Here is a 17,675-nt window from a genome sequence, read left to right as displayed (position 1 = left end):
GAATAATGTACACATTGCTGAGGTACCAGAGGAATGCTGATGCTACATAACGCTCTAGTACCTCACCTAAGTGGCCATTCTTCTTGTGTTGGCCTAGAATGTGAGCGTTGGCATATTATTTGACCATGGGGGAACATCACAGTTGGGCCAAATGGAAATCAGTTTTCAGCTGAAATCATAGATAGAGATGTAAGCGGTTTTCGATCCTAGCCCAATTGTTAGTCGGACGGTTCGAATCGCCCCCGCCTTAGAAAGTTCTATACCCGGGAATTATTATTCAGAGTGTAAATGAAATAAGTCACAGACAGGAATGCTTCGGTGAAAAATCAAACTTCTATTTATTTGGTCTAACATACACTGGCTAAAACATGCACTACTAAACGAAATCACTGTCCCTGTGGAGAATAAAATCCAGGTTACAAACAACATACATACAGTACAAAACTGGGGACTATAACATGCAGTAATTCCCTTGTTGCTATGGTGGACTCTAATTCCACCCCTACCAACTAATTACCCAGTCGCATAAACCCGTTTGCCTGGCTGAATCAAATGAAACTCCCACCCTCGGAATAGCCCAAAAACTTCACTTCTGAGAAACTCTGAGCCCTTACAGCTCACGGGTTACCGGCTTGGGACACTCGAGACTGTGCTTACCCCCACATGCGGTCGGTTTCGATCGCTCCGCTTGTCGGCTTCTCTGGTACTTCTTGTTAGTTCGATCTTGTTGGAGCAGGGAGCGAGAGAGAGAATGGTGGAAAATAATCTATCTTTTAAAGGAGTCTGGTTACCCTTATCTTTCCTGCCAATCTTTAAAATCCTTTTGTTTCTAAGCACTCCGGTGCTTAATCAGTGATGGGTCGTCCTCAGACCCATGAGTATTGGATTAATGGCCCCAAGTCTGGGACATATCTTTTGGTCTTTGTGTTGGGAAAAAAACTGGCTCCTTTTCGGCTGGCTGAGGCCAGTGGGTTCATTGTTCTGCTTCTCTTCTGAGATGGAGGTGAGAAGTGCTTTGCATATTAGAGTGGCCTTTTCAGGTTCAATGGCCCCCTTCCTTTTTCCAGGACTGTCTGGCGAACCCATACATTCTGGATGACTGACAATTCTTTGGTCACAGCCAACTGCCATGCGTTCTCTGGAGTTTTAACAAACCAGTCCCCCACGCATTTGCACAAGGCGATCCCACCACAGGGAAAATGCCCTCAGAAAATCCCATAAAGTCCACAAAAATATTCTCGACTGAGTCCATTCTTCAAACAGAGACTTTGTGATCTCTTCAGAGATCACGACTAAGAATTCTAACTGAGCTGTTTCTTCGTCCCTCGTCCATAGTCTGTGGGTGCTGAGGCCATTTCCAGTAACCCTATTCCTGCCATGGCTGAGATCAGCTAACTCAGCACATCAGCAGTTGAACTTTGGATGGTACTGGCCTTTATGGCTCAGTTCTGCATTAGGCAGCGCACTCGCCACTGAGCTGTTGGCAGGGCATAGTTGTCCTTTAAATGTGCTATATTCTACATTCATTTTTCTTTTAAAACGGTGCAAAGATTGCTTAAAATGATTAAAACTGGCATCAGAAAAATACAATACTTTGGGGGTGATTTTCCCAATGGGGATGCGATGGAGGCGGGACTGCTGCTTGTCGGGTTTTAGTCCCGCCTCCATCGACATCCAGTTAACCCATGCTATTTTCCCTTGATTGGCCTCGTTAAGCCCGCCCAGTGGGCTTAGCAGGCCAATTAAGGGAAAGCCGGTTACTGGTGACATCAGCGAGTGATGTTTCATCTGTCGAGAGCTTTTGACAGATGAATTGTCATCGTTTGACAGTTCTGTGAAGCTGTCAAACACTGACAATCTGTCTTCTAAGTTGAGTCTTTACTCAAGACTCAATTAGAAAGTCTTCTTGAGCAGAAAGCAGAAGGCTGATGCATTTGAGAATGCAGCGGCCATTCTGCTGTCTCTGCCGGTGAGCTGAGGGACTCCCAAGACCTGAAAGGAGGAAGCCTGCAGGAAGAAGTAAAGGTAAGTAAAGCTTTTAAAATACTTTACACTCACCTCACACACTTACTTCTGTACACATGCACCCATCACTCACCTGCACACTGGATATCTCGGCCCCGCAGACCCACGGCTCGCCTCACTGACCCTGGCGAGGTTCGGAGCCGTCGGGAAGCCCACATTTTAGGTGGCACAATAGGGATTATCCAAAAAATTGCCTGTTAATGGGCAGTTAATTGGCACTAATCCCCTTCCCGCCTCGGGGAGGTGGCTCCCAGCGCGGATCGGGTACCCGCCTCCTGGGAAGATGGCACGGAGGCGGGATGGGTACCCACTCCCAGATTCTGCCATTTTCCCGGCAGTCCTGCCTACATACCCGCCTCCCCAGGGCTGGCAAAATCGCCCCCTTAGTTTTTACTGAATTGATTTTGGACAGTAGTGTGTAAAAGATTTACATGGGATCTCATTCACTCATCATAACATATTTTCATATTCTACTCAAATATGTGGCATTCTCTGTATAATTCGGGCAGCTAAGTCACTTCAGATATTTCCTTTATTCCATTTGAAAGAATGTGATTCTAAAATTTGAATTGCATTTCCTCTTTTTTCTTCTAGGGTCGTTTATTCTATACTTGCGATGCATCAAAAACTGACCAATGTAAGTTTTTCAAATGGTTAGATCACGTGCAGCCCATTGACTTGAAGCAGAAAATGGAGCCTCAGTCTAAGTTAGTGCTGTCTGATGCCAAGAGTTTAGGTGCCTTCATTAGAAGTCAGTACATACCACTCTACAGTGAATGCCAGCTTCACGTCAGGTATGTTTTATTTCTGTTTGGTGGCAGTGAGTCAACCTGTTATGATTTAATTTTTTGTTGTTGCATGAAAATCAATTAAATAGGTTTATGTTTAATTTTCAGAATCACATCTAAAATTTGAAATGCAAGGTATTGTTTTCCAGGATAATTAAGTGCTGTGCGCAAGTGGCCATTTGGTTTTGTAGCTATGGCATGCTGATTAGTTAAATTGACTGGGAAGAAACTACACAAACCATATTGGACATATGTAGATGTCAGTGTTTACTATTATCATGTTTTATGTCAGTGTTACTGGAAATAGTAGAACCCTTTAAAATTGGATTCAGGATTGAGTGGTATGTATGTAAATAGACAAAGTATTCAAGCAGAATTAAAGTTCGAAGCATCAATATCAATAGAGGGATATGATATAGTAGCTATAATGGATGTGTGGTTTACGGTTGGACAGGACTGAGAACTTAATATTTCCAGTCATCACATATTTAGGAAGGGGGAAGGTGGTGGGGGGGCAGTGTTAATAAAGAATTCTGTCTTGACACCAGAATATAAATACGTACTGGGGTTGTGGAGACACAATCCTTATGGATAGAATTAAGGAACAGGAAGGAAAATGTTACATTTCCGATTTGTAAATTACAGGCCATTTGCAAACAATTTTAGAGAGATTTGAAAGAACAACAGGGCGATAATAGGTCATTTTAATTATCCCAAGTTAGATGGGAATAAAGGTAATGCATGTGATCAATTTGGATAACACTTTCTAGATTATATTCAGGGCTGCTTCCTAGATCAATATGTTTCTAGTAAAACAAAGAAAGAAGCATTGCTAGATTTAGTTGTGGGAAATTAATTGGGACAAATAACTGATGTGAGAGTAGGAGAAAAATTGGGAAATAACCACTTCAGCATAGCTAGGCTTAATGTGAAAATAGAAAAAGGTAATGAAGAGTCGAGCAGAAGAGTATGGGACTGGATAAAGGCAAAGTTCAGTGAGATAAAAGAAAGAAAGAAAGACTTGCATTTATATAGCGCCTTTCACGACCACCGGACGATAAGAAAGGATCTGGCTCAAATTTATTGGGGAGAGAAGTTAGCAAAATGGAGCATGGATCAGCCAGTACACCTGCATTCACTGGGCATACTGGGCTGTAGCCAATTCCTAGGCTGGGGACAAGTACATTCCTGGCCTCGGGAGTTAGCAAAGAGCTGGCACAAACACAATTGGGGCGACTTCTTGCCTAAAAATGGATGTCCGGCAGTGCAGAATCAAAGGGGTACCTCAGCCGCTCCATTGACGCCCAAGGCCTGCCTTACACAGTTTTCAGGTGGCCTGTAAATAGGTCCCGTTTTTGGTATATGGCTGCTTAAATATGCTGATTATAGGATCCTGATTGCAATTTTCAGGTACAAATGAGCAGAAAAAGCATCATCCACGCTCCGCATGTTTGTACCAGGCAGCGAGTAGCCTAACTAGCGGTCCTGAGAGGGACCGTTCATGGCCGCTCAAGAATGGCCCCAGAATATCTTTTTGGGAGAGTGCAGAAGTGCTCCTCCTGACTCCAGACAAATACTGCGGCCTGCTGCCAGTCTGTTCTCGTCTCCCTTTGGGATCGCCTACCAGCCGCCTTATTCCCCCCATCCCCGCTCCCCAACCTGATCTTCTATATGCCAACATCCCTAGGTCTGTAGCAAAATTCTTTGATGAAAGTAACTTTTTCTGCTGAGGCCAGTTATTTTTATCCATGCTATTTTATGTTTGCCTGTGTTATGTGGTGTAAAAAAATTTAAGTTACAGTCTGACTTCATCAGCCATTTCTTTAATATTTTGTAGTTTTGGTGGCTTTAACACAGTACAATTTGCCAATTGTTGGTCAGAAAACTGACAGGGAAAGTGATATTTCATAAAATAAATATATGAATGATAGCTAACTAAACCAGTCACGACTAAACCTTTCACTCATATTTTAATTTTTAAGATCATGAGAATACTGTTGGGCTATCTTCTTTGGTATATAATATTTTAAAATGTTTTGAAGTGCATGACTGGATTTACTAGTTTTTTTTTCCAAGTAGAATTTTATTTTTACTTAGTCCATTTCCCCCCTTATTTTGAAAATTGATTATGTTGGATATGTTTTTAGATATTTAATATGAACTGATTTTCACATCGACTGCTTGCAGGAAAACATCTGCTTTTCAAAGAAAGAAGTTTTATCGTGGCAAGTTGAAAGAACTGATAAATAAGGAAGGGGATTTGGAAAGCTGCTGTAAGACTAAATTGTACCTTTGGTTAAGCAGGAAAGAGAGCTCATCAGTCTACAATAAAGGTACATTTAAATTTTCCAGTTCAGAGCACTCACAATTAAGGCTGAACCTAATACTGAGATTGTGTCAAAACAGAATACATTTGTTGCATACAAATTATCCAGTCAACCTCACTTGTGGAATATATTTCACTGCTGCCTGTGATACGCCCTCTATATAATATTTAGAACAATAAAATTATTACACGTATAGATATATAATTTCAGTTATGAGTCCAGCTTTCTGCATGGCAGTTGCACCGGTGGAAGTGAAGTGGACATGTATCTCTCCCTGCACCCCCCCCCCCCCCCCCCCTCACCCCCACCTGGTCCTGGCCAGATTGTCAGCCCAGGGGCTATTACTATATCACATGGGGAGTTGCGCTGGTCTGGGGATGGAGATGTGCAGCTGCAGGCCCAGGACAGTCACTCTCATCTCACCTCTGGAATTCAGCTCTTTTGTCCATGTTTGGACCAAGACTGTAATGAGGTCTGGAGCCGAGTGGTCCTGGCGGAACCCAAACTGACCATCGATGAGCAGATTATTGGTGAGTAAATGCCGCTTGATAGCAACATTGATGATTCTTTCCATCACTTTGCTTATGATTGAAAGTAGGCCGATAGGGTGGTAATTGACCAGGTTGGATTTGTCCTGCTTTTTGTGGACAGGACATACCTGGGCAATTTTTCCAGTAGTCGGGTAGATGCCAGTGTTGTAGCTGTACTGGAACAGCTTAGCTATGAGTGCTATTTGAAAACATCAGTGGCTGTAAAATGCCAGTGAAACCACTGAAGCTTTTCCCATGCTCTTCATTGCCTTGTAATATCCTTAGAAATTGAAGTCTGTAAAATAACAGTGTAATTTACAAAAAAAGTAAGAATTAAAAAATAGATTCAATTAAACTTTCTTTTGAAGATAATTAAAAAAAAAAATGAATTTGATGCAGTTAAATCCATCAAATCTGTCGATTAATAACGATTGTTGAAAATTTTAACAAGCTGGATAATAAAGAAAACACTGGAATTGTCCTTGTTTTATCTCTTTTTCTTTTTTTAAATTTGTTAATTTTGACAGATGACCTCTGGGTTGTATCAAAAACCTTGAAGTTTGATCCATTGGATACCTTCATCGCCTGCAGTGTTTTCTATGGACCATCCTCAGCCAGTGAAGTGGAGCTTTTGCCACTGAAAGGCTATTCTCCTTCCAACTGGCCTTCAGACAGTAAGGAATTTATTTTGAGTTATTCTATTCCCCCCCTTTCTTGGCACAAGTGCTTTGTAAAATTTTCCAGTGAGTACAAAGAGTATCAATATTAGGTTGTAAATCACATCTTTACTTAATGGTAGCAAGAAATGCCTTTCTGCAGTAAGGAGCTCTTGGCCAAGAGGCTTCTAGTTTGCACTCAGAAAGCAATTAGAACAATCTTTTTTTAACCCTCTTTTCTGTAACGCTATCTATTGGGGCATTAAAGTTTCTCTGATTATTCAAGTGCTTCTCTTTTTCTTCTTCCTCTGCCCCCACCATACAGATTTTTGCAGCTACTTTTGATGCATTCAATTCCATCATTGGGGAGGGAGAGAGGATTAAAGGGCTACAGGCTTTATCCACGTTTTGCTTGGCCAATAGGATGTACATTTGCTACAAGCAATGTGGACAAAGTATTGGATTTTCCCTCTCTCAGAATGCTTTGACTTTGCAGGACATTGCAACTGGCAGCTATGTTAAACATGTTAAAACTCAATGGGGGTGAAATTGGGCATAGCCCCGCTTGGGGCGCTAGAATTGGCGGTGCTGTGGCGGTACCACTGGTTGTCCCTTACATTGAGACACATAATTCCCTTTAACTTACCTTACTGTATGTTTAACTTACCTTTTGGGGCCGTTGACCTTTTAACTTACCTGTTGGGGCCATTGCCCCTTTAAGACGCGCCCTAGCGCGCTGACGTCACGTCACGTACAACATGATGTGCGTGCGCCGGCACAGCCCGGCCTAGCGTCATTGGCCTCAACGGCCAGCCGACGGGAGCGACGCGATCTTCCGCTCCCGCGGCAAGCACCGGCACAGCCCGGCCTCGCGACCTCGGCCTCGACGGCCAGCGACGCAACGACGCGCATCACGTGACGCCCTAAGCGCGGGAAACGCGAGCAACGTGATGACGTCACAACACAAACGCGATGACGTCATCACGCTCCCCACAGGACTGCGAACTCAGTCCTCGTGGAGTCCCCGCTGGGACAAGACCTACACCACGGTGCTCCTACAGTCAGCCATCTTACCTGCTGTAATTAGCCTGTTCCTGTAAATAAACAACTTATTTATAGTTCGTCGAAGTCAAACTCTCTTATTTAGTGGCGATCTACACGAACCGCTACATTGGTGACCCAACAACGTGAGTACGGGAGCTCATCAATTCCAACGCTACAATTGGTGAACCCGTATCCGTGAACGATTTTCACAGTAGCAACGCGCAGCCTGACCCTCGTCTTCCCATAAGACGACCAACGCACAACCGACGAACGACCACGGAACAGCAACCGCCTAACACCGATTCCACCACAAGCGACCCCGTCTTTGCGAACTTCTTCGCAACGGAAGCGCAGCTTGGAGGTGAGCCCGTTTTTCACGAACGATTTCACAGAGGTAGAGCACGACCAACGGCAACCGTCGTCCACCAGCGCTACAATTGGTGGGTTTGTGAACGTCTTTCACAAACGAAGCACGCTATGGAAGCATCAGCCGTTCTGCTGTCGCTACCGCAATCCAGGGAGCCACGGTCTCCCTCGTGCTTTATGACGGTAGAAGCCCCGTTCGCCGAGAACATCGATGCGGCACAGACCACGCACGTGCTCACGGTCTCCGTATTCGACTCTTCTACCGCCACACGGATCGTCCGCCTCTACGTCCAAAGCAACAGCAAGTATACATCTCTCCAAGCGCGGGGTACAGCATGTTCGGGCCCACAAGATTGGAGCGCGCCCCGCGGGGATACCACGAGGACTCACCCCCGCGAAACACGAGGACGCATCCCTCGCGAACCACGACAACCGATCCCTCATGCGAAACGACGACCCCTTCTCCGCCGACGACGCACCAGCCCTTCAGCCTGCTGGTTGTGTTACCTACTACACGATTCGGCGTGAATAAAAGCATGCCGCCCTCCCGGCTGTTTTCTCCTAAATCTACAACAGTTGCAAGTGTTGCCGCCCTCCAGGCAGAGTTTACCCCGCCCGAAAGCAACAACAACCTGGACCGTTGCTGCCCTTTATCCAGTTTTCCCTTTACCAAACGCAAACGTCTACTGAAGCTGCACACATCAATGACGGGTCCAACGGGCATCCTGCGGCTGCGATCAGCCACGTGAAAGTTGCTGGCCTCACCGATCACTGATCAACGCAGCAACTCTTCACCCTCTGTTGTGTTATCGTCGTGGCACTATGGCACGCACCGTTCCGTGCGTTCCAGCCTCCCGAAGGTTTCGCTCACCTGTCGGCGAGTTCACCGACCTCACCAGTCAGGTCCTCCTGGATCGCCCGTCGGCGTTCCTGCAGATTTCGTCGGAACAAGGACTTGTTTCAACATCAATGGAGACATCGCCCGCGTCCACCCAACCGGCCCGTCACTCTGACAAGGCCTGCTGTTTCGCACGTCTCCACGGTCCTTCGCCTGAAATATACGTTTTATTCGCCACGACGCGCGTAAGGATCCGCTCACGAGCAGCATCTTCATACCTCGCCTACCAAGTCGAGACAGCACGACCGCCGCGACCACCAGCTCGTCAGACCATCTCATCCTTGGACTTTCGTTAAAGCGAATTCTGGGGGGGCCTATGTGGCGGCACCACTGGTTGTCCCTTACATTGAGACACATAATTCCCTTTAACTTACCTTACTGTATGTTTAACTTACCTTTTGGGGCCGTTGCCCTTTTAACTTACCTGTTGGGGCCATTGCCCCTTTAAGACGCGCCCTAGCGCGCTGACGTCACGTCACGTACAACGTGATGTGCGTGCGCCGGCACAGCCCGGCCTAGCGTCATTGGCCTCAACGGCCAGCCGACGGGAGCGACGCGATCTTCCGCTCCCGCGGCAAGCACCGGCACAGCCCGGCCTCGCGACCTCGGCCTCGACGGCCAGCGACGCAACGACGCGCATCACGTGACGCCCTAAGCGCGGGAAACGCGAGCAACGTGATGACGTCACAACACAAACGCGATGACGTCATCACGCTCCCCACAGGACTGCGAACTCAGTCCTCGTGGAGTCCCCGCTGGGACAAGACCTACACCACGGTGCTCCTACAGTCAGCCATCTTACCTGTTATTTTACCTGCTGTAATTAGCCTGTTCCTGTAAATAAACAACTTATTTATAGTTCGTCGAAGTCAAACTCTCTTATTTAGTGGCGATCTACATGAACCGCTACAGTGCGCAAATTCTATCACCAGGTGCAACTTATCGCCACCTTGAGCGATAGTGGGTTGCATCGCCCCCAAAGGTGATTGCGGCGTAAAATCAGGCGCTGCACAGGACTCCTAAGGCGCTAACCTGGTGGCGCTACTCAATATCTGGGCGGCCGGGCGCAGCGCAGGTGCTGTCAATAATCGATGACCACGAGACATGCTGGCGCTGGCCAGCTCTTAAAGGGGCGGGTCATTTAGGATCAGCAGCCACACTCCTCGCCCTGTAGGCCTCAAAATCGGCGCTGTGCATTCTGTGGCGTTACAAACTTTGACCAGATGGAGAGGGTGAGGCAGAGAGCGGAGCGCTTTACCGATGGGGCATTGGATGCTTTGGTTGGCGCAGTGGAGCGCCGGCGAGCAGTGCTGTACCCTGACAATGGCAGGAGGCCTCATCAGAACGAGTACCGCAGAGCTTGGAGGGAAGTTTCGCAAATCGTCAAATCCAGCAGCGTGGCGCCCAGGACTCCTGTGCAATGCAGGAAGAAGTTCAACGATCTCACTCGGGTCGTTAGGGTGAGTGGCTTTTTGGCAATCTTCTTCATCCCTCCATCTGCACCTGACTTTATGGCCAGAGGGTGCGCGATGCCCCAATGGCCATCTGTCAGCCAGCACCCATGGCCCTTTCTGGGAACGCACATGCACGTTCAACTCAGGGCATACTGTAAGGGCTATTCCACCATGGGGGGCATGAGATGACAACTCAGAGCAGCATGTTTCATCACTTCCCGTCCTTTCTCCTGCAGGCCAAGCTGGCCAGGAACCGGAGGGAACAGATTCGTACCGGAGGAGGCCCTCCTCCGCTGCAGACACTGACGGACCTGGAGGAAAGAGTCCACCAGATTGTTGGAGGCCGGATGAGTGGTCCTGTCACCACTGGAGCTGCCGACCCCATTGTGCACAGCGATGGTAAGGTCATCACCTTTTTGAACTGTCTCCTTCCACTTGTTCCCCCCACCAGCATTCTTTTTCACTCTGGACCCATGTCCGAGCATTGCAGCACTCTTGCATCCCTTGCTGCCACCTTGTCCTTTCGCTAAAGCCACTCTTCAACCTCCCTGCTTTCAGATGCTGCATCACCAGCTCGGGAGCCGGGCCATCAAGCTGCCAGGGACACTGACTCCGGAGGCGACGAGCAGGAGGAAGCCGGACCATCCGTACCACCCTCAGGCGAGCCAGCCCATCTGCAGACTGGGGATAGTGCTTCCCTGGAGGGGAGTTGGGGGGATGGCTCTGAGGAGGAACCAGCGGGCTCCAGCAACGCAACGGGGGTAGGGAAGCTCGGGAGCCGTCTCCCCGGAGGGTGAGTCAGGCCACGATGACTGCTGCACAGAGCGCAGAAGAGGTGCGTTCCCTCGCAGAAATGAGCGCCCAGGCTCGGCTCAGGCACACTGAGCTGATGGCTGCAGTGGCAAGGATGCCTGAATCCATCGAGACACTGGCAAGGAGTGTGCAAGACTTCGGGGCAGCACAGGCGAGGAGTGATGCGCCATCAATTACTCAAAAGACTGAGGTTGAGCGAGTAACAATCAGGCTTTTATTAACTAAAGAATGAAGGTCTTGTCTCGAGTGGTCGACCCGTCCAGAATACTAAGGGACTGGGAGGTAGTCACTTATATACCTGGAATAGTGGGAGGAGTCAGCCGAGGCATGTCCAGACCTGTACCTAGTGGAATACACATACAGACACAGACAGGTATGACAGTGGTTTACCACATTCACCCCTTGTTTAAAAATGAGTCCGGCGGGGTGAAGTGTATTTAAAAGTTCGTGTATTGGAGTCTCTCCGGAGGTCTTGTCTGCCGCTGTGATCGACGTGGCGACGGCAGGGGTGGTGGAGCTTCCGGCGTCGCGTCCCGTGTAGGCTGGGGCCCTGGAGTGTAGTCCTCGTGGGTGATGGTCCAAGGCGAGCCGGCTGCTGGGGTTGGATATCGGGTCGTGGGGGGGGGTGGTAATGGGTAGTGGGTTACAGCGGTCCCCGAGGGTGCGAGGTCTCGTATGGAGACTGTGTCCTCCCGCCCGTCCGGGTACGCAATGTAAGCGTACTGGGGGTTGGCGTGGAGGAGGTCGACCCTCTCGACCAGGGGGTCCATTTTATTGGCCCTCACGTGTCTTCTCAGTAGTACCGGCCCTGGGGACGTCAGCCATGGCGGTAACGATGTCCCCGATGTGGACTTCCTTGGGAAGACAAACATTTTCTCGTGAGGGGTGGCATTGGTGGCAGTGCAGAGAAGTGACCGAATCGAGTGGAGCGCATCGGGGAGCACCTCCTGCCAGCGGGAGGTCGGAAGGCCCCTAGACTTTAAGGCTAGTAGGGCGGCCTTCCAAACAGTTGCATTCTCTCTTTCCACCTGTCCGTTCCCCCGGGGGTTGTAACTGGTGGTCCTGCTTGTGGCTATACCCCTAGCGAGCAGGTACTGGCGGAGTTCGTCGCTCATAAACGATGAGCCCCGGTCGCTATGGATATAGCTGGGGAAACCGAACAGGGTGAAGAGGCTGTTCAGAGATTTAATGACCGTGGCACTGGTCATGTCCGGGCAGGGGATAGCAAACGGGAACCGGGAGTACTCGTCAATGATGTTGAGGAAGTACACATTGCGGTCGGAGGAGGGGAGAGGCCCTTTGAAATCGACGCTCAGGCGTTCGAAAGGGCGAGTGGCTTTTATCAGGTGGGCTCTGTCTGGTCTATAAAAGTGCGGTTTGCACTCAGCGCAGACTTGGCAGTTCTTGGTCATGGTCCTGACCTCCTCGATGGAGTAAGGCAGGTTGCGGGCCTTGATGAAGTGGAAGAACCTGGTGACCCCCGGGTGGCAGAGGTCATTGTGGAGGGCCCTCAGCCTATCGATCTGCGCGCTGGCGCAGGTGCCACGCGATAGGGCATCTGGGGGTTCATTGAGCTTCCCAGGCCGGTACAAGATCTCGTAATTGTAGGTGGAAAGTTCGATTCTCCACCTCAAGATCTTGTCATTTTTGATTTTGCCCCTCTGCTTGTTGTTGAACATAAAAGCAACTGAACGCTGGTCAGTGAGCAGGGTAAATCGTTTTCCGGCCAGGTAGTGCCTCCAATGACGCACAGCCTCCACGATAGCCTGGGCCTCCTTCTCGACCGCGGAGTGTCTGGTCTCCGGGCCCTGGAGGGTTCGTGAGAAGAATGCCACAGGTCTCCCCGCCTGATTAAGGGTGGCGGCCAGAGCGAAGTCAGACGCATCGCTTTCCACCTGGAAGGGAATGGATTCGTCCACTGAGTGCATGGTGGCTTTGGCAATGTCTTCCTTGATACGGTGGAAGGCTAAGCGGGCCTCTGCCGTCACGGGAAAAGAGGTGGACTTGATCAGCGGACGGGCTTTGTCTGCATAGTAGGGGACCCACTGAGCGTAGTAGGAAAAAAACCCTAGGCACCTCTTCAGAGCTTTTAGGCAGTGGGGCAGTGGGAGTTCCATAAGGGGACGCATCCGGTCCGGGTCGGGACCGATGATCCCGTGTTCTACAACACAGCCAAGGATGGCGAGGCGGTCTGTGCGGAATATGCACTTCTCCTTGTTATATGTCAGGTTCAGGAGTTGGGCGGTGCGGAGGAATTTCTCGAGGTTTGCGTCATGGTCCTGCAAGTCATGGCCGCAGATGGTCACATTATCTAGGTAAGGGAAAGTGGCCTGCAGCTCGTTTTGATCGACCATCCGGTCCATCTCCCTTTGGAAGACGGAGACCCCGTTGGTAACGCCGAAGGGAACCCTAAGGAAGTGATAGAGGCGGCCGTTTGCCTCAAAAGCAGTATACTGGCGGTCTTCAGGGCTGATGGGGAGCTGGTGGTATGCTGATTTCAGGTCAATGGTCGAAAAGACGCGGTACTGCGCGATCTGGTTGACCATGTCAGCTATGCGGGGGAGTGGGTAGGCGTCCAGCAGGGTGTAGCGGTTTATTGTTTGGCTGTAGTCGATGACCAGGCGTTGTTTCTCGCCGGTCTTAACGACCACAACCTGGGCTCGCCAGGGGCTGGAGCTGCCCTCAATAATCCCCTCCTTCAGGAGCCGTTCCACTTCGGTTTTGATGAAAACCCTGTCCCCGGCACTGTATCGCCTGCTCTTTGTGGCGATGGGCTTACAGTCGGGGGTGAGGTTAGCAAACAGTGGGGGGGGTGGGACTCTGAGTGTGGAGAGGTTGCATCTGGTGCGCAGCGGGCAATTTGGAGGCTGCTGGCTGCGGACTGTGAGTGGGGGGAGGGGGCCACCGTATGCCATCGTAACGCTTTTGAGGTGACACTGGAAATCCAACCCCAGTAGAACGGCAGCGCAGAGGTCGGGCAGGACCAGGAGTTTAAAATTATTGAACACAGTCCCGTCTACTACTAGTGTCACCACGCAGTAGCCGCCAATGTCCGCTGACTGGGACTCGGAGGCCATAGAAATCCGCTGGTGCGCAGGCAGGACTGGGAGAGAGCAACGCCGCACCGTGTCGGGGTGGATGAAGCTCTCTGTGCTCCCGGAGTCAAAAAGGCAGTTTATTGCATGGCCGTTTACCTTAACGTCCATTTTGGACCGAGCTAGCTGGTGCGGTCTCGTTTGGTCCAGCGTCACAGAGGCCAGCGTAGGGGTCGGTGTATCGCTGCGAGTATCAGATGGGGGGGGGTTGGCGGTCTGCTGCGTCCCGGCTGGTGTCCAAGATGGCGGCGTCCATGATTCCCATGTGGCTGGAGTCGTCCAAGATGGCTGCTGCTGCGGTGGTTCGCACATGGCTGGGGAGGCCCAAGATGGCGGCTCGCACGGCCCACACGCAGCGCTGCTGGCGTTCGGGGTGGCTTTGGCCTTGCAGACGCTGGCGTAGTGTCCCTTTTTCCCGCAGCCCGAGCAGGTCGCATTCTTCGCCGGGCAGCGCGCTCTGGGGTGTTTGGCCTGGCCACAGAAGTAGCATTTCTGGCCTTGGGATACTGCTGTCTGGCTATGGGACACTGCTGCGGTAGTTGGGCCGTTGTTGGGCTGTGGCTGGGGTGGCACGGTGCTATGGGGCTGTCCTACCGTGTCCCAGGTTGTCGTTCCCCGCGGCATCCACGGTGCAGAGGAGTAGGCATCCATGCCCCGGAAGGCTGCGTCCAGCGTTAGTGCGATGTCGGAGGCTTTGTCGAGGGTGAGGTCACTCTGCTCCAGCAGTCGCTGTCGGGTGTAGTTGGACCTGTGGCCCGCTACGAAGGCATCCCGGATCAGTTCCTCCGTGTACTTAGTGGGCGTTACCGCCTTACACCCACAGGCCCGGCCAAGCACGGACAGTGCTTGGAGGTATTCCTCAGTCGATTCCCCAGGTTGTTGCTTGCGACTCCCCAGAAGGTGCCTAGCGTATACTTCGTTCACAGAGCGCGTGTACTGGGTCTTGAGGAGCTGGAGGGCGGCTGTGTACGAGGTCGCGTCCCGGATGACTGAGTACACTCGGTGGTTCACCTTGGAGAACAGGACAGACAGTTTGTCCGCATCCGTTTCGACCGCAGTGGAGGCAGTCAGGAATGTCTCGAAGCACGTGAGCCAGTGAGCAAACTTGGTGGAAGCGTCCGCTTCCCGACTGTCCAGGTCCAGGCATGCTGGTGTGAGGATCTTCTCCATTATAAAAAATTTAGTTAATAAAATTGATGCGCCATCAATTACTCAAAAGACTGAGGTTGAGCGAGTAACAATCAGGCTTTTATTAACTAAAGAATGAAGGTCTTGTCTCGAGTGGTCGACCCGTCCAGAATACTAAGGGACTGGGAGGTAGTCACTTATATACCTGGAATAGTGGGAGGAGTCAGCCGAGGCATGTCCAGACCTGTACCTAGTGGAATACACATACAGACACAGACAGGTATGACAGTGGTTTACCACAAGGAGTGTACAAGACTTCGGGGCAGCACAGGAAAGGACTGTCCAGGGCTTCGGTACATCACTGGAAAGGACTATCCAGGGCTTCACCGAAGCACTGGCACCTGCCACGCAAGTGCTGAGTGCTGCCACGCAGTCACTCGCTGGCCTCATGCAGAGGCAGATTGAGGCCACGCAAGCACTGACTGCTGCCACCCTCGATGGACCAGGCAGGATTACCCGGGGCCCTTGCAGCACCACAGCAGGCCAGCAATCTGTGGACCAGCCGATTGGTTCGCATGCTGCGGTGCTGCCCCGTCAGAGTGCCAGTGTGTCGGCCGACCACGGAGCAGGTGTCCGCTCTCAGGATGTCAGCATTCCTGATGCCACCGCTGGCACGTCTCCACTGCAGCTGCCATCACCTGCAGGACAGACTGCTTCCACCCATGCCCAGTTGGAGCAGTCAGCATCTGGGCCCTCCAAGCCCAGAGTCCGTCCAGGCCGTCCCTCAGGGGCATCTGCGCTTTCGGACAGTCAGCAGGCGTCCCCCAGCCTTCATGCAGCCACTGGGGTCCCATTACGGAGGAGCTGCAGGGAGGGAAGGGGCCATTCTCGCAAGAGAAGTAGATCACCATCAAAGGGGAAAGAGTAGAAGGTGCTGCTGAGACGTCTTATTTCTAGAAATCAAGGCCGTGGATGCTGGTCTGAATGTTAGTAATGTTTTGGATAGTCTCCCGGGTGTGCGAGTCACTTATGTGTTTGTTAGTTAAGCTTTCTGGTGCCATTGCTTTGTCATGTTGGAAGGAAGCACATTTTTCAAAATAACCAAATTATTTTATTGACATTGGCCATGTCTGCTATTTACATTCATATTGGCCTTCATAGGCTTTGGGTTATCTGAATGGTTCCATTCCTGGTCTTCGATTGGCACCAAGCATTCCGTGAGAGGGGCCTAGAACCGACTACTTATCAGCCTCTGACGGACGCCCCTTCCAGTTTCTGGGACCCTCCTGTCTTGGTCCTCCTCCTCCTCCTCCTCCTGCTCTGCTGGCCCTCCAATGTCTGCTGGCATTGGCTGGGTGCGCAGGGTGACGAGGTTATGGAGCATGCAGCAGACAACGACGAAGTGGGAGACTCGCTCTGGTGAGTACTGCAAGGCGCCTCCCGAATGGTCCTTTCAGCGGAACCGCTGTTTCAGCACGCCAATTGTGTGCTCCACAATGTTCCTCGTCGCCTGATGGCTGACGTCGTAGTGCTCTTCTGCAGGGGTGCTGGGCGAACGGAGCGGGGTCATCAGCCATGGGCACAGAGGATAGCCCTTGTCACCGAGAAGCCAGCCTTCTGGGTGAGCCGGGGCCTCGAAAAGGTCTGCTACTGAAGCCTGGCGAAGGATGAATGCGTCGTGGCTGCTGCCTGGGAACTGAGCATTGACCGCGAGGATCAGCTGCCGGTGGTCACAGACCAGCTGCACATTCAAGGAGTGGAACCCCTTGCGGTTGCGGAAGTCCTCAGGATTCAAAACAGGCGCCCGCAAAGCCACGTGCGTGCAGTCAATGGCGCCCTGCACCATGGGGAAGTCCGCTATTGCCGCGAAGCCCTCTGCGCGCTCCCGCTGCTTCTCCGGTGTCGCAGTGAAGGAGATGTACTGCCGCCACCTTTCAAACAGGGCATCTGTTACTTGCTGGATGCAGCTATGCACCGCAAACTGGGAGATGTTGGCAATGTCCCCAGTTGCTGCCTGAAAGGAGCCGGTCGCATAGAAATTCAGTGCTACTGTAATCTTGACAGCCACCGACAGAGAGGTCCTGCACCTTATCTGCGGCTGAAGATCTGCCTGAAGCAGGTGGCACAGCTCAGTCACCACCTCCTTTCTGAATCGCAGCCTCCTAAGACAATGCTCCTCCGACATGTTGAGGTAAGAGAACTGCTACCTGAATACCCTGGCAGCGTAAGGTCTGGTGTGGCGACGTCTGTTGGCCCTCCTCCATCTGGCCATTCCTGGCCCTCTCTCCATCTCTGTGCCCTTTCCAGATGGTCGAGCAGCAGGACGTTCCCCTCCAAAGCAACCCCCATAATAGGTAACAAGAAATTATACAGGGTGTAAAGGCGCACCAGCAGCAGGGTGATGGTCTGAAGGCTGAAGGTCCTCTGGCAGCACTGGGTCACTAGTGATAAGGCTCTCAGAGTGCAACTCTGTGAAAATCTCGAAGATGTTGTGCTCCCAAAATGGCTGCTGCTTTTATACCAGTGCCGTCCCCTTTAAAGAGCGCCCCCC

At 51.1% G+C, this 17,675-nt stretch overlaps 1 protein-coding gene across 5 annotated transcripts in view; it reads left to right on the top strand.

Annotated features, from left to right (window-relative positions):
* LOC147122945 (5'-3' DNA helicase ZGRF1-like) overlaps positions 1-17,675 on the top strand; it is a 153,938-nt gene that overhangs the window by 39,103 nt on the left and 97,160 nt on the right. For all 5 annotated transcript variants that reach the window (XM_085962226.1, XM_085962225.1, XM_085962229.1 and 2 more), the window contains 3 exons: positions 2,620-2,819; positions 5,001-5,146; positions 6,198-6,344. In XM_085962226.1, the coding sequence (XP_085818352.1) occupies positions 2,620-2,819; positions 5,001-5,146; positions 6,198-6,344 (493 nt within the window). The remainder of the gene's footprint in view (positions 1-2,619; positions 2,820-5,000; positions 5,147-6,197; positions 6,345-17,675) is intronic.

This window comes from Somniosus microcephalus, chromosome 2, assembly GCF_052327205.1.
Source record: "Somniosus microcephalus isolate GS21.2 chromosome 2, FLI_Smic_1.0, whole genome shotgun sequence".
NCBI lineage: Eukaryota > Metazoa > Chordata > Chondrichthyes > Squaliformes > Somniosidae > Somniosus > Somniosus microcephalus.
This window is presented reverse-complemented; position numbering and strand designations above follow the sequence as displayed.